The 25054-nt window shown below is 37.8% G+C and overlaps 1 protein-coding gene across 1 annotated transcript in view; it reads left to right on the forward strand.

Moving 5' to 3' along the window:
- The window catches only part of Vwa3b (von Willebrand factor A domain containing 3B), a 192506-nt gene that overhangs the window by 59408 nt on the left and 108044 nt on the right, over positions 1 to 25054 (forward strand). Inside the window, exons 9-12 of the mRNA XM_013019731.1 lie at positions 319 to 473; positions 5192 to 5330; positions 8866 to 8997; positions 18368 to 18466. Of these exons, the coding sequence (XP_012875185.1) occupies positions 319 to 473; positions 5192 to 5330; positions 8866 to 8997; positions 18368 to 18466 (525 nt within the window). The remainder of the gene's footprint in view (positions 1 to 318; positions 474 to 5191; positions 5331 to 8865; positions 8998 to 18367; positions 18467 to 25054) is intronic.

Consider the following 25054-nt stretch of genomic DNA (forward strand, 5'->3'; position numbering starts at 1 on the left):
CTTCCTTCCTTCCTTCCTTCCTTCCTTCCTTCCTTCCTTCCTTCCTTGTCTGTCTCCCTTCTGCTAGAATCATTAGCTTTTCTAACAATTCACCAAGGACTAAGATGAAATCATGCCTGCCTTTCTGATGACATCTAGCACAGGGATAGGTGTGGAGCCAGGTACCAGAGCATATTTAATGGAACTTAGACTTGAATGATGTTACAGTGGGGATGTGTGCTCAGAGCTGCTGTAAGTAAGCAAACATAGAAATCCCATTTGAGTCCTTTTCTTTCTTTGAATGGTTTCTGGATAGCCTCTGTCCTTTGTTTTCCTTAGGAGTCCCAGAAGAAGACAGTCCATGCAAAATACTGCAGCAAGTTTATACACTCTTCCTGGAAGGATGGGAGTTTGGTACATGTCAACATTACCAAGGAAAAGTGCAAGTGGTACAGTGAGAGAATTCATACAGTCATGGGTGAGATCCAAAGGAGGTTGGTATATTCACAGGCAGGTACAAGTGGTCTAATCTTTCTTTAAATAGAAATCTGTGTGATTTCTTGGTAAGAGCTTAACTAAGAGAAATGATCAAAAGTAGCCTTATGTCATCCCTGTCTACCCTGTTGGGTCCTGAAAATCTAATCTGCTCAAGAGTCTGGAATACTAATGCTGGACTCTTGGTATCAGCCCCATGAAGATGATAGGCATCAACACCTTTACCTTCCATGTGCCGAGGGAACGTTTTAGGTCATAAAGAGCAAATTCATTTAGGGGTGTGGACTCTGAAGTCAATTAGAACCTCCAATCTCAGCTCTGCTACTTGCTGTAGGACCCTAGACACTTACTTCATATCTTTGTGCATCCATCCTCATTTATAATGTGGGAATAATAATGCCATTTGTAAATTTATTCTAGAGAGTAGATCAGATACTAAATATAGTGATTTATTACTAGTCTTCAATAACCATTTGAAAATTGAAGCTCCCTCCACCCTCTTGTGGTTTCTGTTATAAACCCACTGGTTGCAAACACTCATCTTGCCCAGTGTTTACTCACAGAGCCCTAGCCTTTCAAAACCCAGGCAGTGATGGATTTCTCTCTCTCTCTCTCTCTCTCTCTCTCTCTGTGTGTGTGTTGGTATTGGGTCTTGAACTTGGTGCCTGAGCACTGTTCTTTAGCTTTTTTGCTCAAGCAAGACTGGTGCTCTATCACTTGACTCATAGCTCCACTTCAGGCTTTTTGGTGGTTAATTAGAGATAAAAAGTCACAGATTTTCCTGCCTGGACTGGCTTTGAACTGTGAGTAGCTAAAATTACAGGCCTGAGCCACCTGCACCCGGTATTGATGGATTACTCTTAACACGCAATCCCTGGGTCTAGAGTTTCCTCTGCTATGGTTTTAGAGCTGACTTTCTGGAAAGAGTAGTGTGGATTTCTGATCTGGGAGGAACATAAGGCTTTGAAAGCAGAACTCCACCTGCTAGCCACTGGGTCCCTTTGTTCTTTAGTCGAGGATTATCAGAAGTATTGTTTTCTATTTTCTGGAAGACTTTGCTTATCAGCTCTCCCTCATATACTTGGTAGAATATGCTATTGGAACCATCTAAATCTGGACTTCTCTTTGTGGAAATGTTTTTAACCATGGATTCAATTTACTTTTTGTTATTGATTATTTAGCTCACCTTTAATTTTCTAATAAGACTGGCCAGAAGTTATCTTCTTTATTGGTCTTCTAAAAATATATAATATGTATATAGGTATATAGGTATACATATATATGAATGTATGCATATCTAGATATACACATGCACAGTTTCTTTGCCAATGAAGTTTACTTTTAACTTTTATTGTTTCCTTCTCCTTATTTTGTTTTAAAATTTCTTAAGGTGGATGCTTAGGTCACTTGAGATATTTTTCCCTTCATAATACAAGCTTATAATTTTATAAATTTCCTTCTGAGTATTTCTTTAACTGACTCCTATACATCTTGGTATGCTTTATTTCATTTGCAGTCATTTCAGAATATTTTCTAATGTCTTCTCTGACCAAAGGATTATGCAGAAATGCGTTGCTTACTTTCCAAATATTGGCCAATTTTCCTGTTAGCATTTTGTTATTGATTTTTATTTTAATTTCATCAAAACAGAGAAATACCATATTACTTTGATTCTTATAAATGTATTAGAACCTGCTTTGAGTCCTAGCGTATGAAAAAAACTGCTTTTGGGGGATGGGATGTACTGTACATATCGCATAGTCTGAGCTGGTTTGTAGTGTTCATCTTTTATATTGTTACTGATTTTCTCTTTAATTGTTCTATAAATTATTGCAAAACAGTATTGAAATCTTCAACTATAGCTTTGTGTCCAATTCTCCTTTCAATTCTATCCATTTTTTCTTTATCTATTAGAAGTTCTGCTAGTAGATTCATGTACATTTAGGATTGGTATGCTCTCAGCTTCTACATAATTATGAAATCTTCCTTTTACTCTCTGGTAATGTTTCTTCTTACAAAATGTGTTTTGTCTTATGTCAGCCTAGCTACTCCAGCTTCCTGCTGGTTGTTGTCTATGTGGTTTGTCTTTTTCCTCCCTTTACCTTCCCATGTCTATGTCTTGTCTTATACTTAACTAGGTTTCTTATTTTTAAATACCATCTAGTAATATTTCCTTTTTAATTGGAATATTGTAATTGTTTACATTTAATGTGATTATTGATTTGGTTGGATTTAAATAAAAAATCTTGCCATTTGTTTTTCTATTTGTCCCATGTGTTCTCTGTTCCCTTCTTACTTTTTTGGTTTCTTTGATTTTTATAATTCCATCCTATCTCTATTATTGTGTTAATCTACCTCTTTGTTATGTTTTGCTTTGATGGTTATGTCACTTCTTTAGCATGTATAATGTACAGCTTTGAATTATCCTATCAGAATTATCTTCACATACTATTGTAGCTCTTTAGGTAGAAGAATATTGCAATTTCCATTTCTCCTTTCTGCCTTTTCTACTGCTATCCTGCACTTCTACACATGCTACAGACCCCACAATATATTATAGTCTGGTCTTAGAACTTAGGTTAAAAATTAGCATAAATATATTTACTCACATACTTGGTATTTTTGTTCTCTTCATTCCTTTGTATGGATCCACATTTCCATTTGGCATTGTTTTCTTATAGTGGAAGTCTGTTTATGATTAATTGTATTAGCTATTTTAGTTTGCAGAACTCCTTAATTTATCTTTATTTTTTGAAAGATAATTTGGCTAAGGATTGAATTCTGGTTTTAAGTTTTTTATATTTTGTTTTAAAAATCTTTCTGTAATGTCTTCCTCCTGGCATGGCATACATGAATTATGAACAGAGAGCTCTTGTTATTCTTAAGTTAGTTTCTCTGCATGTGAATATATTTTTCTGTCTCTGGATATTTTTAATTTTTTTCTTTATTACTGGATTTCATCAGTTTTATTATGCTGCACCTTGGAGTGATTTCTTCATTTTTCTTCCTGTTGAGTTCTTTGACCTCTAAGATCTGTAGGTACATTGTTTTACCCATACCTTTTGCCCATACCTTTTCAAATGCTTTTTCTGTTTCCCCATTTCTTTTCCTATATAGACTCTAATTGCATCTATTTTACACTTCTTAATATAATCCCAGGGGCCAGTTATTTGCTTTTTTTTTTTTTTACTTTTTTCTGTCTTGTCTTTAATTATTTCTTACTGCTATGTCTTTTTAAAATGTTTCTGGCTGGGTGCTGGAGGCTCATGCCTGTAATCCTATCTACTCAGGAAGCTGAGATCTGAGGATCTTGGTTCAGAGCCAGCCAGGGCAGAAAAGTCTGTGAGACTCTTATCTCCAATAAACCACTCAGAAAACCAGAAGTGGTGCTGTGGCTCAAGTGGTAGAGCGCTAGCCTTGAGCTGAAGAGCACAGGACAATGCCTAGGCCCAGAGTTCAAGCCCCACGACTGACAAAAAAAAGTTCCTGATCTTTTCCTAATGTCTAATTTATTGCTAACACTGTGCAGTGCATTTCTCACCAGGTCCTATATTTGTCTAGAAATTCTATGTGGCTCTTTTCTTGTATCGTCCATTTGTCTTTTTATTCTGTTCATACTTCCCGAACAAATGGATTGCATTTGTATTAACAAACTCCCCTTTGGGAATTTTTTAAGTCACGTTATCCTAGGTCCTTTATTCCTGGGTGATATAGTTCTAGTGCAAAGGTAAATACACTTGTGAAGACTCATAATCATTATGTACCTATTAAGGATATTTCTCACTCTAACTGGTTGTAAAAATGAGTTATTCCAGCCTGTGTTACCTCTGAGAAGTTGGTCCACCTGCTTTCTTTGGGAAGTTGTTCCCTGACCTTTATAGTTTCTTCACACATGCCTTGATCATCACTTAGGCAAAATCTCAAGGGCACTTTTCTGCAGACCTCTAGAGTGTCTCTTGTATTTTTTTCTTTTTCTTCTGCCCTTCCCTTCCCTTCCTTTCCCTTTCCCTCTTTTTCTTTTCCCTTTCCTTCCCCCTCATATTCTACTTGCTCTTTTTTCCTCCCTTTGCTTTCCTTCATTTCACCTCCCCTTCCCTTCCTTTCTGTGAAGTAACCACCTCTTCAGTTGCCTGGAACTTGATGAACTCTAGCAAAATGATTTGTCTATGTTCTCCCAGACTCCACTCCCCAGACTTCATCTACAGCCTGGAACGTCATTATACCCTGTGGCAGGCATTTGAATGCAAGCCTCAGCAGCAGCTTGCTCACAAAAGCACCTGGTACTTGGTTGTTTCAGGGTCCTGTGGCTGCTCATTGTGGTCCACAATTCCACTGTAGCTTCTGGATTATGCTGGCTCCATTAATTTGACTTCACTCATCGGGTCTGAAGTCATAGCTGAGGGTTTCAACATAGCAGATGACAAGAAATAATTTATTTTAGGCTCTAGCACCCACATTGAATTTATCTTTTTACAATATTGGTTTTCTTAGTTATCTTCTTCTTGAATTAATGATGTGTTAATTAATGTGAGGCTGACAAGGGAGCCAGTCCTAATGGAGGATTTTCTATAGAAAAAACAAAGTGAATAATGCATTCACCAGTAGGTGAATATATACATAGATTATAGTTCTGATCTCTGTAGATACCACTAAGTTCTAAGGAACATGATCTTGCTACACAGACAAACTATTCATTTTGAAACTTTTCCCTGCTTAGGATTAAATGGATACAAAATAGGAGTCAAAACCTCTTTGGAAAAGTACAGAAAGATTGCATTTACGTCCTTATTGATACATCTCACTCAATGAAGAACAAACTGGGCTTGGTAAAGAAAAAGATCATTCAATTTATACAGGTGAGATGAAACTGTCCCATTCATGCTCTTGACCTTTATATCATAAGTGCATCTCCACTAGTTGTTGTGTGTAGTAGCTTTGAGCAGCATTAAAGAGCTCATAACAAAATCCAGTTAAGCCAGGCAGTGGTGGCTCACACCTGTAATCCTAGGTATTCAGGAGGCTGAGATCTGAGGATCATGGTTCAAAGCCAGCCCAGGCAGAAAAGTCCCATAGACTCTTCTCTCCAATAATCCACTCAAAAACCAGAAGGGGCTCTGTGGCTTTAAGTGGTAGAGCACTAGCCTTGAGCAGAAAGAGCTCAGGGACAGCACCCAGACCCCACTTCAAGCCCCATGACTGACAAAAAGAAAAAGAAAGAAAGAGAGAGGGGGAGGGAGAGATGGAGGGAGGGAGAGGGAAAGAAGGAAGAAGAAAGAAAGAAAAATAGTTAAGAAAACCCTCAAATGTCCCCTTTGCCTGTTAGATTATCAGTTCTATTTGTAATCAGACCTGTCCTTTCCTCTATTGAGTCGTGTCTGTAATACACATGGGTTGCTTAAGGAAGTTTCTATATTCACTGCTTTATTTTTTTTAATTTTTGTTTTACAGTTATATAAGTAATGAGTACATTTCTTGTCAAACATTGTTATCCCCTCCCTTGTTTTTTCTCCCAATTTCCCTCCCCCCACCCCCTTCCAGATTGTAGAGTTCATTTCCAACTTAGCATTTTGTGAATATCACTGTTATATTGGTTCACCCTTTGTCCTTTGTTTCATCATTTTGTTATTCTCTTACCCTTCCCCAAATCAGATAAATGTATATATAAGACCCAGGGTACCAGAATCAAACACAGTGACTACAGGGGATAAGCCAAAAGGAAAAAGAAAAAAAGAAAGAGTTTCATACAGTACATTAAAAACAATATCATCATCATCACCACCACCAACAACAACAAAAATCCCTCTTGTTTCCTTATCTTGGAGAGTTTGTTTTGATCATTTTATATGGTCATATGAACATAGCTGTTGAGCTATTGTAATCCTCTGCTAGGACTGTCCTACACGTATACTAATTGTTACAAATGAGGGAAATCATGGAGCCTATGTTTCTTTGGGTCTGGCTCACTTCACTTACTATGATTTTTCCATGTCTTCCCACTTCCTCATGAATGGGGTGATATCATTGTCTCTGATGGAAACATAGAATTCCATTGTGTATATATACCACATTTTCTTGATCCATTCATCTGCTGAAGGGTATCTGGGTTGGTTCTATATCTTAGGTAAATAATGCTGCAATGAACATAGTTGTGCTGGTACCTTTAGTATGGACTTGTTTGTGATCATTTGGGTAAATGCCCAAGAGTGGGATTGCTGGATCATAGGGTAGTTCTATGTTTAGTCTTTTGAGGAACCTCCATACTGCTTTCCAGAGTGGTTGAACCAGTTTACATTCCTGCCAGCAGTGTAGTAGTGTTCCCTTTTGCCCACATCCCTGCCAGCATCTACTATTATTTGTTTTCTTGATAATAGCCATTCTAACTGGGATGAGGTAGAATCTCAATGTGGTTTTGATTTGCATTTCTTTTATGGCCAGAGATGTTGAACATTTCTTCATGTGTCTATCAGCTATTCTTATTTCCTCTCCAGAAAAGTCTCTTTGTAATTCTTTAGCCCACTTATTAATGGGGTGATTGTTTCTTTGAGGATTTGTTTTTGGGGGGGTAATTTTTTGAGTGCTAGATATATTTTTGCTATAAGGCCCTTGTCTGATGTATAGCTAATGAAGATCTTCTCCCAATCTGTGAGTTTCTATTTATCTTGCTAGCTATGTCCTTTGAAATGAATTAGAGTGAAAACACCTATCTTTGTATGGAATCAACCCAGATGCCCCTCAGTAGATGAGTGGATCAAGAAAATATGATACATATATACAATGGAATTCTATGCTTCCATCAGAAAGAATAACACCACCACCCCCATTTGTTAGGAAATGGAAAGACTTGGAAAAAAATCATATTAAATGAAGTTACCCAGTCCCAAAGAAATTTAGGTCCCATGGGTTCCCTTACTTGTAATAATTAGTATACATATAGAATAATCTTATCAAATGAGCTGAAAAGCTCAAAAACCATGTTCAAATGATGATATAAGATGATGCTAAGTGAAAGGAAGAGGTCTGTCTTTATTGTTTGAAATGTATCATGTTATTGTTTGTTGTTGTCATATCCCCTGTTTTCACTGTACTTGATTTTGATATCCTGCATCTTGTATATACGTATGTCTAATCTGGGGAGGAGAAGGGGAATAACAAAATGCTGAAACAAGGACACAGAATGACCCATTGCAACTAAGATACCCACAGGACAGTATATTGGAAACAAACTTAAGAACATGGGGCAGTGAGGGGGGGGGAATAAGAGTGTGGGAGGTGGAGGAGGGAAGGGATAGTGGGACAAGAACAAGGAAGGGAAGGGGTAACAATGAGCAACAAGTAATGTACTCATTGCCTTCCTCATGTAACTGTAACCCCTCTGTACAACATCTTAACATTAAAAATTTTTAAATTGTAAAAGAAAAAACCCACCTATCTTTGATTGTGAACTTCCAAAGTCTTTGCAATTACAGGGCTCTGGGATTAGTGCTTATCTTAAAATCGTGTTCTGGTGTGGAATTGGATGTGCTTTCATTTCCAAAAAAGGAGAGATAGAGTGAAAATGTCTATCTTTGATTGTGAACCTCCAAAGTCTGTGCAACTACAAGGCTTTGGGTTGGTCATTGCTTTAGTTTTTTTGTATCCTGAAATCTGCGAAATACTGAAACCTCCATTGATTTACAGAAATTCATTATCTTGGCATTATTCTGGTAATTTTCAATGTATTTTGGGGAAACTGTATGAACTGGCCCTGTATTTGTTGCATAGAGAATTGTAGGCTAATGAATAGAGGCTCCTAGTTCTTATCCTCCTTGGCTGCCTCTCAGTTGTATGCTCAGCCTAGGTTGCTTTTGCTTCCTGATTCTAGTTTTCACACCTTTATGTGTGTCTCACATACTGTTGTGAGTCCTTTGTACTAATAGAAGTTTTAACCACTGGAACAATAGGGGAAAATGTTTGAAAAGTATGAAATACAGTTTTTAATTTGACCTCTATAGGAAAGAAATAGACAGAAGGCAGGTGAATAGTTCAGTAACCAAATAATAACCTTATTCTACAGATGGTTACCCAAATGATATTTTAAATTTCCTTTCTTTAAGTATATTATACCTAGTGTGCTTTACATATTTTTAATGTCAGAATTAAAATCTAATTATATATGGAGATATATACATTGATATATATTCATATACACAACTATAAAGGGCTTGACATACAAACTGTGCAATTTTTACTGAAATGTCTTTTTACTAGGATCAATTTGTTTTACTGAATGTAATTTTTAGCTTCTAAAACTAAAAATACATTACTTTAGTGATTGTATCAAACTATGAACTATGCCTAAGATTGTCTTACAATTGAGTGGTTTTATGGTTAAATAATAATTGTCTCTTACAGGAACAGCTGAAATATAAAAGTAAATTCAATTTTGTGACATTTGATGCTCAGGCAGTTGCTTGGCGGGAAAAACTTGCTGAAATCAATGAAAGTAATTTGGAAAAGGCTCAGTCGTGGATTAGAGGCATTCAGGTAAAATGGAAAATAAATCTTGGATAAGTGTGAATTTCTTACCTGTGTACAGGATAAAATTTCCTTTTTTTCCCCCAGAGCTAAGGACCAGACTCAGGGCCTTGCACTGGCAAGTGCAAGGATAAAAATTTTTAAGAACTATATTGAGCTCCAAGGAGAGCAGTAGCTTTTCACAGACATTGATTTTGTTTATACTAACATAATCTCATTAGTCAATACCTTAAAGTTTAGATAAACCTTTGTTCATAGCACACTATCCCTCATTATCCATGGGATATTAGTTCTAGGACCACCACCTCCAGATATCGAAATCTGCAGATGCTCAAGTTTCTTATGTAAAATGGTGTGGTATTAGCAAGCACCTGAACACAGACTCGGTATACTTCAGACCATCTCTAGATTACCTGTAATACTTAGTGCATATAAGGCTTACATGTTCATTCCTTATAGACACATTCCTCCTCCTCCTCCTTCCTTCTTTTTCTGTCTCTTTATCATTCTGTGTCCATCTCTCTCTGTTTCTTTGTCCACCTGTCTGTCTCTCCTCTCTCTCTCCCTCCCTCCCTCTCCCTCCCCCCATCTCCCTTTCCTCCCTCTCTCCCCCACCCTCACTCCCTCTCTACATTTGTCCTTTTGTCTTCTTTGGCAATACTGAAATCAGGGCCTTGCACTTGTTAGACAGGTTCTCTAACACTTGAGCCATGTTCCCAGCCCACTATTTTAAAAAACAACAACTGTATTTATGTTTTTTTCAGTTCCTATTTATTGTGTTTGCAGATGTAGAACCCACAGACATGGAGAGCTGACTTCATTTCCTAATTTTACCTTTGCTAAGTCTCAGACTCTTAATGAAAACAGACTTTAACATGTAATATTTTTGTACCCAGACATTCCTATTTGTCCTATCTGACATTTCCTTATTGTTTCAAAAGACTTATTCTTTATTTTCTCTTTTTTTTTCTTTGTGTGCCAGGACTGGGGCTTAAACTTAGGGCTTGGATGCTATCCTAAGCTTTTTTACCATTTGAGCCACAGCTCTATTTCCAGCTTTTTGGAGGTCAATTGGAGATAAGAATCTTAAAAACATTTCTTCCTGGGCTGACTTTGAAACCAGATCTTCAGATCTCAGCCAACTAAGTAGCTAGGATTACAGGTGTGAGCCTCTGGCACCTGGCTAAAAGATCTTTTCTTAACTATAATTTTGTTCAGAAGTACTGAGCCTATAGAGACAAACAGTACAGGCTGAAATTTAGGTCAGAAAGCAAGAAAAAAGGACAGCAGGGTATAGTGTAGGTATTGTAGGTATCGTATAGGTATAGGTATAGGTAGAATCATTTCCCAGGCTGAATTTTACTTAGAGACAATTAATGCTGTTGTTCTTTCACTCATACAGACCATTGGAAAGTATTTTCTCTTGCCTTGAACTTGTCTTAATTTTAAAACTTCTCCAGAGTCATATGGCATTCCAGATATTTGAAAGACAGTAAGATTGAAATAAAATTGGTAAAAAGCCAAATATAGATACTGAAATAGAACAGAAACATCTTTAAAATAGCTTAGTGCCCGAGTTAGAGTCCTAGATTTGACAGGAAGTCACAGATGGGCATCAGCTCATCTCCCTGAATATTCACCAATGTGGAGCCTGATTTGGGCATCCTTGGAATTTTTTTTTCTAGTACTGGGGTTTAAACCAAGGGCCTCTTTCTTGCTCAGCTGGTGCTCAATCACTTGAGGTATACTTCTAGGCTGGCTTTTTATTGATTGTTTTGGAAATGGATTCTCATGGACTTTTCTGCATTGGCTGTTTTTGAATTGTGATCCTCTAGACCTCAGCCATCTGAGCAGCTGGGAAAACATACCTCCTGGGTAGAATTTGATTTTTAAAATGAAAGGAGGAAGAATGTTTCATTTTTAAAAGTAATACCTGTAAGATTTCTTTTTTGGGGGGGGTCGGTCGTGGGGCTTGAACTCTCGACTTGGGCACTGTCCCTGCACTCTTCTGCTCAAGGCAAGCTCTCTACCACTTGAACCACAGGGCATTGTGCATGCTTTCTGAGCCTATTTATTCTGTGCTGGTATCATAAAGCAGTAGGTATAGTCATTCCTAAGCCAGGGGCAGCAGGTAGATGGAAGTAGGTGGCTGGCTAGAGGCTACTGGAAAATATATGCAAAACAGACAAGTCTTTTCCATCTTTCTCATTACCTTTTCAACATAGCCCAAGGATGGACTTCTCAACAGACTGCTGGGATTGGGCTCAGAGGGAAATGTTGTTCTGTTGACAAAGGTATTATACATATATATTCTACATTAAATCTGCCAAAATATTTTGCTAAGGATTTTTTGTGTCAGTGTTAGTGAGGAATGCTGATATGTAGATTCCTTTTCTTAGAAATTGTTGTCTAGTTTTGGTGTCCGAAAATGCTGTTCTCATCATATAGGCTAGGAAGTGTTTGCTCTTCTTTTACTCCAGAAGAGATTGTGTGAAATTGGTGGAGTTTTTTTTCCTTAACTGCTAGAGTTTACCAATGAAACCATGTGGGCCTTGATTATTGTTTGTTAGAAATTTTAAAATTATGAATTTACATTATTTAATAAATATAGGACTATTGAGGTCATCTCTTGGGGTTACTTTTGATCACTGGTGTCTTAGAAGATAGTCATCCAGTTGTTCTCAGTTGCCATATTTAAGCCCATGGAATTGTTTATTACATTCCTTCACTATTCTTTTTCACTTTTGCAATATATACAGTGATGTTCTGCTATTTATTTGTGGTCTTGGTGGGTTTTTTTCTTTTTTTCTTTTTTTGGAAGAGTTTTTGGTTTTTCTTTTTAAATTTTTGTTTTACTGATTTTTGCTAAAGAACTACTTTTGGTTTAATTGATTCTCTCTCTCTCTCTCTCTCTCTCTCCACACACACACACACACACACACACACACACACACACACACTCCCTCTCTCATCAGTCATGAGGATTGAACTCAGGATGTGTGGGCACTGTCCCTGAGGCTAGTGCTCTACCACTTTGAGCCGAAGGTCCACTTCCAGTTTTCTGGTGGTTCATTGGAGATAAGAATCTCATAGACTTTCCTGCCCAGGCTGGCTTTGAACTGTGATCCTCAGATCTCAGTCTTTTTGTTGTTGTTGTTGTTGGTCGTGGGGCTTGAACTCTGGGCCTGAACACTGTCTCTCAGCTCTTCAGTTCAAGGCTAGCACTCTACCACTTGAGCTACAGCGCCACTTCCTCTCATTCTTAGAAGTAGCTAAGGTTACAGGCATGAGGCACCAATGTCCTGCTTTTGTTTTGGTTCATTTGTGGGCCTGAACTCTGCCTGGGCGCTGTCCTTCAGCTCTCCAGCTCAAGGCTAGCACTCTACCACTTGAGCCACAGCGCCACTTCTGGTTTTCTCTTGGTTAATTGGAGATAAGAGTTTCACAGACTTTCATTTTTTTTCTTTCTTAATATATATTTTTATTGAAAAGATACTGACAGAGGGGTTACAGTTACATGAGCAAGGTAATGAGTCCATTTCCTATCGAGCATTGTTATACTCTCCTTTATTTTTCCCCTGCCATCCCTTTCCTCCCTACCTCCCTAACTCCTCTCTCCCCCCTCCCCCTCCCCCTTCAACCCCCCTTCCTCACAAAGTTGTTTGTTTTCAACATACTGTCTTGTACATCTCATTGTTACAATGGGTCATCCTGTGTCCTTATTTCAGCATTTTGCCACAGACTTTCTTGCCCAGGCTGGGTTTAAACTGCAATTCTCAGATCTCAGCCTCCTGACTAGCTAGAATTATAGGGGTGAGCCACTGGCACCTGGCTTCTTCTTCTTTTTTTAAGTCTTCCAATTCACTGATTTCTGTTTTATCTGCTCTATCTTCATTATTTCCTTCTCCTATGTATTTTGTTTAAAAAACTAGATTCTTTCCCTTTTATGACTTAAGAATTTAATGCTAGGTATAGCTCAGTGAAGAACCTACCTAATCATGCCAAAAGCTCTTTATTCAATCACAGGCTTGTGTGCATGTGCACACACACACACACACACACACACACACACACAAACAAACACACACACTCATATCCACTGTTCTAGCTTCATCCTGTAAATTTTGATCTATTTTATTATTTTAATTCAGATCAAGATGTCAAGTCTAAGCACTCTGCCTAATCCTTGATCCTAAAGAATTTTTCTCTGTGATTTTTCTTCCTAGAAATTTGTGTTTCACCTGCAAGTCTATGACCTGTTTAGAATTAACATTTGATTAAGGGATGAAATTTAGATTGTAGTTTATTATTGTGGCCCAAAGATGTTCAAATGCTCCAATATCATTCATCATAACATACTCAGAAAGTCAGATCTCTGTCTGAATTATCTATTCTGTTATGTTTTATATGTTTACATTTATATTAGAATCTTTCCCTCCCTTCCTTTCTTCCTTCCTTCCTTCTTACCTTCCTTCCCTCCTTGCTTCCTTCTTCCCTTTCTTTCCCTTCTCTTTTTCTTTCTCTTCTTTCTCTTCTTCCTTATTTCCTTCCTTCCTTCCCTCCCTCCCTCCTTCATTCCTTGCTTCCTGTCTTTCTTTCTCATTCCTTCTTTCTCTCTCTTCCCTCCCTCCCATCTTCCTTCCTTCCCTTCCTTCCTTCCTTACTTCCTTCCTTTCTTCCTTCCTTCCTTCCTTCCTACCTTCCTTCCTTCCTTCCTTCCTCCCTCCCTCTCTCCCTCCCCTCCCTCCCTCTTTCTCTCCTGGTGCTGAGATTTGAACTTAAGGCCTCAAACTTACTTGGCTTGCTTGCTTAACTGTCACTCTATTATTGAGCTATGCCTGTAGCCTAACTTTTTGTTCACACACTATTACAGGAGTAGTGATCTCATAAAAATGACTTGGGAAGTACTATCTTGTATTTTCTAGAGTAGATTGTGTTAATTGTAGTGGTTTATAACAAAAGTTTTGCTAATTTTCTTTTACTGATAAGTCTCTAGTAAAATCATGTGGGCTTGGAGATTTCTTTGGAGGGAATTCTTAAATTACAAATTCAATTTTTGGTAGTATAGAAATGTTCTAGTTATCTTTTTTGTCTCAGTATGGTTTTATTTGTAGTTTTTAGATTTTGAGAAATTCCATTTCTTCTAACATGTTGAATTTATGAGTGCTATAGTTTGGCTCTAGAGTGTTCCTCAAAGTCCCATGTGCTAAAGGATTGTTCACTTGCTTAGGGGCTATTGAGAGATGACTGGAGGGGGGGTGAATTTGATCACAGTATATTGTATATGGAAATATAGTGAAATGAATGGGATTTCTTTGTACAATTAATAGATGCTAATAAAAATCTTTAAAAGTGTACAGTATGTACTGTTGACAGTTACTCTTGCTTTCTAAAATATTCATATCATCTTTATAATAACAATAAAAATAAATGTTCATGAATTAGCTATTTTAGTACGCAGTGTTGAAGTGAGCTTCTTGTTAACATGCAGAGTTGGGCGATGTTTTTGTTTACTCTTCAACCTCTGTTGTGTAATTAGTATATTCAGAAAATTTACATGTATCTAGTGGTGTTTAAGGTTATCTCTCATTTGTTTTTTTTCTCTGTTTTTCATTTCTTTCTAATTTCTTACCTGTCTGTGGGTTATTTGAGTTTTTTTAGTGTTCCATTTAAACTTACTTATATTATTTTTTAGTGTATTGATTTGTAATGTTTTTGTAATGATTGTTTCAAAAATTTCCTTATACATAGAATTGTGTTTACTGAACTAGAGTTTTACTGCTTCAAGTATACAAATCCTCCCTCCATTTAGGTTCTTTTACAATCACTATTTTGTACTTGAAGAATATATTTCTATATACATTATATACCTGTTAGATGGTGTTAAACATGATTTTAGAAACTCACAGAGTTAAGGACTAGTTTTTATGCTTCCCTTCATGTTTGCTCATTCCATTGCTCTTTCTTTTCTGAAAGTCCAGTGTTTATCCCATTATTGTTTTCTTTTTATTTACACAATTTCGGTTAGCTGTTATTTAAGGATGTCACCCAGATATAGATTCTCTCAGTTCTTCAGCAGCCCTGGAAGATATTTTCACCAGACACATGATTCTTGGCTAACAGTTCATTTGTTTCAGCACTTGAAACATGCTGTGCCTGTTTCTTTTGATGTTTGTAGCTTAAGATGAGATTGTCTTTTGAATTACTGTTATTTTTTAGATATTATCATGTGTTTTTTCTCTTTGGCTGTTCTTAGAAATTTTGTCCTGGGGTAAGAACCTACTGCTGGTTCATCTCATGTCTATTGCTCTCAGGGTTGGTGGCTTCAGTTTTCAGAAATTTAAATACAGTGTGTTTGGCCATAAATTTCTTGAATTTTGTGTTATTTTGGATTTTTCTCAGCTTCTTAAATTGTGGTTTTTGTATCTATCACCAAATTTGGGACTTTTTAAAACATTATTTTGAATATTTTAGAAATTCTTCAATCTTTCTCCTTTCTTTTCTGAAATTCTCATGGTATTCAATTTTCTTCATTGTCCCAAATATTTATGAAGTTCTGCTGGTATTGGAATCAGTTGATTGAATTTTAGTTAAAGTGGCATTTCTAGTTTTTGTTATGATGAGTGATTTTTGTATTGCATCCTAGATAATTTGAGTATTTATTAGGAGACTCTAACTCCATTTAAATCTTCTTATTTAGCAGACAGTCTCTGTTTAGGTTTATCATGTTCATTCTGGTTTACATTTGTAGGAGTTTCTTCTGAGTGTTTAGTGTTTTGAGCCATCTCATGCTATATAGGCACACACTCAGTCCCTGCTTTGTGCTGTTTGAAAGGGTAAAGGAATATCCCTGAGCCACCTATTTTTTTCTGGGTCACCTTGGGGGACTGGGCAGAGGTTTCTGAAGTTACAAGTGTTAATACTTCACAGAGTGAAAATGCAGGAAAAGTAAATACTGAACCTAGTATATGCTCCATAGATGATGTTTTTACGATTATCATTGTCATTGATACTTTTCCAGCCTCTTATCAAATGGGCTTTCAAGTATAGACTTACTTATCCATCCTGAGAAAAATAGGAGTCAGGAGCACACATTATGTTTTCTATGTTTGCCTCCTCAATGTCCTACTTGTCCTTCAGTTGTGTTCCCTGCCATCTCTACCATGAAATGTCTTCAGTTACTCCCTTAGCAAGGTATGCTAGACATAGTCTGTGGAAGCTTTAACATGGTATTTTTAGGCCTGTGAATCCCCCTTAAGTCACAGAGTTGGGCTGGGTTTGTAAGCTGTGTTCTAGATGTTGAAAAATGTCTTGTCACATGGAATTTTTTTACTTAAGAATATCCACTGGAATGAAAAGGAGTAAACCCAAATGATGGAGGCTGAGGTAAGAGCAATTGGATTAGTTAGGGATTTCCCACTTGTAACAGAGTCTGAGAAACTCAAATGGAGAAGGCATCTCTGGCTTATGGTATGGCCTAAGAGACATCTTAGGTAGGGATTTGGATATGTGCTGGAGATTTATAATTCCTTTAGCCATAAATCTCTATTCTTATGAAGTTTGATGGTAGAGGAGACCAAGACTGTTCACCTTCAGCTTCAATAGAAAGCTGAAAGTTCTCACCTAAGGTGTGAGTAATGTGAACCAGGCACCACCCATAAGAATAACGTCCTAAGCCTTGAACTGAGAGATGAGAATTCCAGATGGTTTGCCTAGCAGGGAGAGGAGGGTAGTAATGACTGATGGAGCTCTAGGGGTGGCAGAGGGATGGGCTGCTGGTCCATCTCATGTCTGACACTTCCAGGACCAGTGAAGCAAGACATAGCATCTGGTGTTTAATTGTAGTGGGGATCCCACCAGGCAAAACTACAGCAGGATTGGATCCTTGTTCTTGGTGTGAGGTCCCAGGCTTAGTTCTCCTGCCAGCTTGTTAATACTGTCAGCCATCCCAAAGTCTTTTTCATAAATTCCTTTTAGCTTAAATCAGCCATGGTTGGTTTTCTTGCTTACAACTGAAGTAGAACTAATAGAGTCTAAGATGAGGGGGAAGACTGCAATAAATTTTTATAAATTTCAAAGTCCAGACAGAGGTAATTGGAGATGTCAAATGATATTAACAATAGCTGTCTAATGATATTTAATGGAAAGAATTGTTTTTTTCATATTAAGGAAAGCACATTCCAGTGAATTTGCATTTCTCTGAAAATTCATTCCTTTTTATAATGATGAAGCATTCAAGAACTTTTCTCATTTATAATTGTTTAACATGATGGGAGAAGTTTCTAGAAACATGCCATTAATTTCTTTTGACAAATTATATATGTATAAATATATACACATATAATGTTTCTTCTTTTTTCTATGAAAAACTATAGGTAGTATTGTGATAGATATAAGAGAGAGAATGAGCTCTAACTTGACTCCTGCGATCAGTTTTGATTTTGATGAGTATAGTTTTCCCTCAGGAATGAGTATAGTTTTCCCTGAGGAATTGGTTCCAGGACCTCACACACACACCCCATGGATCCCAGAATCTGCAGATGTTCAAGTCTCTTCTGTGTAAAATGGGTCAGTGTTTGCATAGAGCCCATGTGTATCCTTTTGTAAGCTGTATATCATCCTTAGATGACATCCCACTAAATATAATGTAAATGCTATGTGAAGAATTACTGTATTGTATTGATTGGGAAATAATGGTACGAAAAAGTTCTGTATATATTCAGTATAGTTTGATTTTTTTCCAAAATTTTTTATCCTGTTTAGTTCAATTGTGTATATAGAAACCTTGGATACAGAGTGGCTGTTGTATTTGTTTATTTATTCACATACATAAAGGAGAACACTTATAGTTCCTCACTTAAGACCATGCGTTCACATAAGACCTTGCAGTGTGTCCAGATACTTGAAGGTACATGTTTCACCACAACCAGGAAAGATTCATGTTTTGTTAGATATATTCATGTGTGCATTATTAGGTTGTTAATGATGCCACACACTCAAATATTGGGTGTCATGAATAAATCAGGTTTGAAAGAAATATGATCCCACCAGGGTATATTCAAGCTGCATGTTTAAGCTGTGTTGATAGCTGGTGAGCTGTAACTGAGTTAACAACTCACATAGAAACATATAAATATAAAATTGCATTCAGATCTCTGTCAAGACAGGAAATCTATAGTCTCTTGTGGTCCTTGGACTGCCTGGGTAGAGACTTTAGTACACCAAGTCTAGTTTCTTAGAATCTCTGAATTTAAATTATTTTCTCATTATAATTTTAATTTACTCTTTATTTCATAAGCCCCTTTCCGAAGCACAAACTAAATTTTACTTGTTTGTGGATCTTTTTTGAGTATTTCTCTATTTTTTTTCCTCTTATAAGGTTGGAAGCTCCACAAATACTCTTAATGCCTTGAAAATTGCTTTTGCTGACAAAGAAACACAAGTAATTTACCTTTTGACAGACGGGAGACCTGATCAGGTACTTATCAAAGCTGGGAACAAAGAGAGTCTCTTCAATACTCTGAAAATGACTGCTGAGAATGGGTTTGGGGACCTTTACAATTATCCTCAAAAAGCTGCTGAGATACTTTGGCTTAGGGACCCAGATCTAAGGTGAGAAAATACACTGAGGAATTCCTTTGTCTTCCATAACAAAGATGAATGGATGTTTATGTGATGGTGAAAGTTTTCTGCTTAATGTGGTACACACCCATGGGCCTAGAGACCAATCCCAGAAAAGATGTTTGCCTTCCAATGAGCATTGGTTTATATTACTACAAACCTAAAAGCAAGGAGATTGTCTTTCCTTTGAGGATTCAATCTAAACATGTCACTGTGCAATGTCCTTGCTTCTACCTCTGATTTTAGCTTAGTCCTCATTTAAACAAAAACATGCCTTTCTGGTGAAATGTTCTTTGTTCACTTAGCCTGACTGAAAGTATTTGAAAAGTTTTAGAGGAGTCTGTTCAGCTTCTCTTTTGATTTCTGAATGAAAGACTAGTGCTCTAGGCATTATATAAATACAAGGATTTTCCAGGCCAACACAATGTAAATCAACTGCTAAAGTGAATTAGTATCAATTTGTATCCTCCCTTGTAAGATGTTTATATATGCAGACTGCCAGGTAAATATTCTAAAATATCTTGTGTCAATTCAGGGATTATATAGTGGAGCAACTAGATTTTACCACAGGCTTAGATTTATAGCTGAGAGGTAGTGTATAAAGTGAAATTTTATGTTGAACGATATCCTATCAACTTCACTATATTTTCTCTTTGAAAGGAGTTTATTGTATCTTTCTTACATTTCTTGTGTGATGCCATGATTTAAGATTACAAAGATGAGTCATATCTCACCCTGCTTCAGGGAAGTTTATGTATTAGGGGGGAATGTGCTAGATATTTGCTGTTAGAGGATGCAATGCAAGGATCAGAGTTGCCTGTGCTATGACTGGAAGTAGAGAGATGAATTGTGATAAAAGGAGATGGAGAGGGAAGGTTTTACCTAAGAAGGGAAATTTGAGCTGTATCTAGAAAGGGGAGAAGCAGTTTTGTGAGGAGAGGAGAGGAGATGAATGATACCTTGGGTACACAGGAGTAGAAACAGAGGAGTATCCATGCTGAGGTGAGAAAGGTAGATTGGAGGAGGTTGTGAAAGTCCTTGAATGTAGATGTCCCTACCATGAGAACTCTCAGAAGTGTGGCATGTCCTACTTATCATATTTTGGAAACATGTCTCAGCAGTGGCTGGTACAGGCTAACTGCCAGCGCTGCTTGCTGCTGAATTTGACAAGGGCTAATAAGGCCTCCCCCACAGCCTTTGGCAGGAGGAGCAGGAATGGGGAGGAGAGGACTGTCTCTAGAGATGAGATTACAACAGCACTTGGTGACCAGTTTGGAAGCAGAGGATGGGAGAAGGGAAGGTGGAAACAAGGCAGAAAAGAATCTGATCACTCCTTTCTGGTTTATAATAATTATGTATATATCAAAATTTAAATCTCAAGGAACAAGCAGGCTTTGGAGGGCTGCTGTTTGTACACCTGTGGGTGCTGAGATGTCATGGAGTTCTAAGAAACACGAGGGCAGATCCAAGTTGGGAAAGATAAGCGTTACAATTTCAGAGTGGTCTGAGCCAGGTCTTTTCTTTCTTAGAAATCTGTGTATGTCTGTGTGTTTAATTTTTAAGGAGTTGTACAAAGGAGTTGCCATTCAACAATGCAAACAAAGCAATTTATGAATATTATGAGCCTTAGTCAATGTCACCCCTTTGAACATTCTCACCCCTCCTTCTCAACCTTTCCCCCACTTTTCTTAATTTTTTTAGGATATTCATTTAACTTTTTACTCTTTTTACCCTTTCTTCTCTTCTTTGTCTACCCCTTCCCCTTGACTCTGTCCTACCCTTTTTAAGTACCCATTTCCTTATGTTTATTTTGTTGACCTCTGATTTAGCCTTTTAAAGGAATTATGCTGTTTGGCTTCTCCCCCTTAATCTACTGCATTTCAGTTAATACATTTGTATATTCTTGCATACCTCCCAAAGTACTTACTACATATTTATGAACTAATTCTAGCTTCCATGTATAAGAGAGAGTGTGTAACCTTTGTCTCTTTAGGTCTGATTCACATATTAAAAAATGTTGTTTAGACTATGGGCAATGCTTTAAAAAGCACTAAAAAAGAAAAAAATGTAAACCACTCATAATTCAACTTGGTAGTCTGCTTTTTTTAAAATCTAATATGCAACATACATTTTTTCCCCAATAATGATGAATTCATCAGAGGTGTTGGTTAGGAAAAATGGAGAAAGAAAAAGGCCAGATTCAATCTCTACAGGCTAGGACTATGCTTATTGAGGTATAGTAGCAAGGCAAAGTAACTTTCCTGTGGGAATGGAGATTGTCCAAAGGGGGTGGATTTGGGGTTGGGCTTATATGTGTCTTAACAAGGAAGTAAAAAAAAATAGGCTATGATCTCTTGGGGGCCATGGTTGGGTGCTAGGGTATGATCTCTTGGGGGCCAAGGGCACCTCAGGCCCAGAATGGATGCTCTGCCTGGGATGAGGGAACTTTCAGCTAAACCAAGATCAGAATGACCTGCTTTTGGTTGAGTACTTGAGCACTTGGTATTTTGCTTGACCTGGGGGAATAAGACAAGAGTCAACCCTTCATATTCCATCTTTAGATACACAGAAAGATTAGGCCCAAAGGGGAGAGGTAAGTCCTTCATTGTTCTTCATTTCATGGATTTAGTAAAGCTTTACTTTCAAATTATTTTTTGCTAAATTATTGATTGATTGATTGATTGTTGGTCGGTTGTGGGGCCTGAACTCTGGTCTGGGTGCTGTCCATCAGCTCTTCAGCTCAAGGCTAGCGTTCTACCACTTGAGCCACAGTGCCACTTCCAGCTTTTTCTGCTTGTGTGGTACTGAGGAATTGAACCCAGGACCTCATTCATGCAAGGCAAGCACTCTACCACTGAGCTACCTTCCCAGCCCCTTGCTAAATTTTTAAATGATAATCCATTCACAGAATTATTTATTACAAGATTAAGAAAAATTCTTCCTCTCATTCCAGTTCACCAAGTAGAAGTTCACCAACTAACATTACCAGTATCTTTTTCTTTCTTCCTTTTAGTGAGGTATGAACTTAATAGGCATTTTAACACTTGAGCTGCCCTGATTGGTGGGTGAGATGTGGTCTCATAACTACCCAGGGCTGGCCTTGAACTATAATCCTCCCAAAGAAATCAAATTCACATTAGACAGATAGCCTTTGGTGAGCATGGACATAGGACAGAATCTGCTTGGAGAAGCCCAGGCCAGTTTTGGCTGTGATTATTTCGGAACTACTTTGATACCATGGACTTGCCCTAGTAGGAGTCAAGAAAATGGGTGTGATAATGACATCTCACACTTCCAACATGGGAGAATGCCCAGGACCATCAACCTGCATAGAACTTCTTCAGTGAAGATAAGCTGTTTTCTGCCATTCCAGGTTGATGCCTTTGGAAGGGATTCTGGCTGTATATCTGTCTCATCTGAGGATTGAAGAGAACTGGCAGCCTCTGTGAAAAGTGTCTGAGGAAGTTCAGGGCTGAGGAAGGTTTCTTGACAGCTTCATAAGGGCTAGACCCAGAGACCTGGGGAGCTTCTAGCTGGAAAGAGTCAGAGTGAACCAAACTGTAGTTGTGAAAAGTTTCTGACAACCTGCTGAGTCTATTTAGTACTCTGGGGTTGTAAATCAGCTATAGGAATTCTCAGGGGCAGAAGGATTGTGGCTCCTTCCACTGCAGGGATGGAGCTTGCTCCATCCTAATAGACACCCCTGCTCTCCTTCCCTGCTTTCTAACACTGTCAGAGGCACTGGAGTATCATAGCAGCTTAGCACAATGATGCTACCTGGGGCTAAGTGTTGGGAAGCATACTGTGATGCACTTAATGGTTTCTCATGTGCTCTTTAACTGTATGGAGTGATGGAAATTACTTAATAGACACCTGGATCAGAAGTTTATCCTTAGCACCATCCCTTTAAATGGCTTTGGGCAAGTGCCCTCTAGTAAATTCTCATCTATTCTCATCTTAGAGCTAAGCCTCTCTTCTCGCACACAGATGATATTCCTGTGAAGGCATTTCAAAAACTTTTTAATGTATTTATTATCTTTAAATAGTTGTACAAAAGAATTGCCATTCAACAAACAGTTTATAAATACATCTTGATCAATGTAACCCCTTTCAACATTCTTACCCACCCCTCCCCACCCACTCCTTCCCTCACTTTCCTTAATTTCTAGGATATGTATTGAATATTTTTTTGCCATTTAACAAAGCAGTTTTTGTATATAATGAATCTTTATCTGGGCATTTTACAAGTATTTATTTAATAATGTGTTTAGGCTAGATACTGCTATCAGCCTGGGAATTCAGAAATGGATAAGATAGACAAGGTGCTTGTCCTCTGTGAAGCGTATATTTTAGTGGAGATGAGACAATGAGCACATACATATATGGTACCAGGTAGCATATGAATAGGTGGAAATGCTGCCTACAGTATCTGACATCTACATGCTAGGTACTGATATCTCAGTTGTGAGCCAATATAGGAATAAGTTCATGGCAACTCTGTGTCCATCCAGTTAGTAGAATTTAGCTCTCACTCTTGTCTGGCATGTCAGTCAGAGGAGCAGAAGTTGGAAGTCCCAGGTAAGAAATGAGCCTAATAATAGTACTTATCTCCAAGGATTGTAAGAGAAGCGTCATGGAGAGAGTATAAGCATAGCTCCTAGAAAGTGCTCAGAAAGGGAAACTGAGTTGAAGGAAAACAAGTCAGCTCCATACTTTCAGTAGACAAGAAGAATTGGACTAGCTTTCAGCTAGATTAAGGTTGGTGTTTCGTTAGGAAACCAGTGATGACCCTGTTCAAAAAGAAATATACTCATTACCTGGCCTGTAACCCCTCTGTACTTCACCTTTACAATAAAAATTTAAAAAAAAGAAACCAGCTAATGGTCACAAGAGAGGAACTTATGTTTAAGCATAGGCTTGAGGCTGGAAAGATTGGATTCAGAGACTGAAGCTGTGTGTAAGTGATGGCTTGTACAAAACTAGGACTTGTGTAATCCGGCTTCTTCCCTGGGTACAGTGTGAGATGCTCAAGGCTAGCAGTGGAGAGTCCAGAGTCCCCTCTCATCCATCACTCTGTCTTCCCAGGGCTCAATCTAAAACTATTTGAGGAAAAGTTAAAGATCAAAAGGTAGCAACTACAGGTAGAGGATAGGAACTGGTTGAAAGAGCCAACAAGTTAGGTCATCAAAGAGGGACTGCTGGCACTCTGACACCCAGAGGAAGGAAGCCAGAACAATTGGAGGTCATTTCTAAAGCTTCTCAGCTGGTCTGTAGTGATAAAGAGGAAGTTGTTAGGGGAAATCTCCTTTTCTGGGTGTTGAGTTTTGTTTACTGAGAGTTGATCCTCCTGGAGAGACTATCTTTATTGCACACCAGAATAACAAATTGTGGATATAATCTAGTTCCAAAATTTGGTAGTCTAAACAAATTGTGGATATAATCTAGTTCCAAAATTTGGTAGTCTAAACAAATTGTGGATATAATCTAGTTCCAAAATTTGGTAGTCTAGTCTTGTCACTTAAGAGCTTAGTAACAGTAGAAAAGTTAATCTTGCTGAGTCTCAGTTTCTCTATTTTTATATGGAGCCTATACATTTAGTTGTCCATTATTGGTGCACATTAATGGAGTAAAGACAAAGTATCAGACAAATGATGAATGAGACAACTGAGAAGGTCAATGTGTCCATGGGTAAGAAGTAGTGGCAGGTAGTCCAGGTAGTATAGCTATCAAAGATGTCTCCTAGAAAGGAGGCTTCCTTTTATCTCTGTGTTCTACCATCTTTGTTTATGATTTCCATCCCCATGGTCACAACCTAACTATTTCTCATCCAGAAGAGAGACCATTTACCAAGCAGGAAGAAGGGGAAGGACATTAGTCTCTTTTCTTATTTATTTATTTATCTATTATTTCTTAAATCTTTTCTTGTCTTTTGATTGGACAAAGGGAATTACATGGGGACTTCTGCCTATATATCATTGGCCTGAAGTAGGTAGCATGACATACTGCTGCATAATTATCTAGAAAAGTGAAGTGTGTGTGTGTGTTATTGTTGTCTGTTTGTATTTTCATTTTTAAATGGCATATTATTGCTATGAAAAGAAAAACAAGGCTGTAATAGTTTAAAAGAGAAAGAGAGTGAGCAACCAAGTGAGGAGCCATCAAAAGAGACAGAGGGAGAAGAAGATGGAGAGGAGGGAAAAAGAACAAATACAAATGGATATAGTAGTTGGGCAACTAATCATTATCTTAATAACCACCTCATAAGATAACAGCGATTAATTATGAATTCCTAGCACATGGAGGAACCTTTTAATACATGTCTCATCTCTCATCGTCTGTGAGAGGCAAAAATGACATGGCATATCAGAAGCAAAAAGTTCCTTTTTTGGTGGAGATGTTTTGGAAGCCATGATGAGAATTCAGGAGTCCCATTCTGTGTACTACC

Source organism: Dipodomys ordii, unplaced genomic scaffold (genome assembly GCF_000151885.1).
Source record: "Dipodomys ordii isolate 6190 unplaced genomic scaffold, Dord_2.0 Scaffold47, whole genome shotgun sequence".
Classification (NCBI taxonomy): Eukaryota; Metazoa; Chordata; class Mammalia; order Rodentia; family Heteromyidae; genus Dipodomys; species Dipodomys ordii.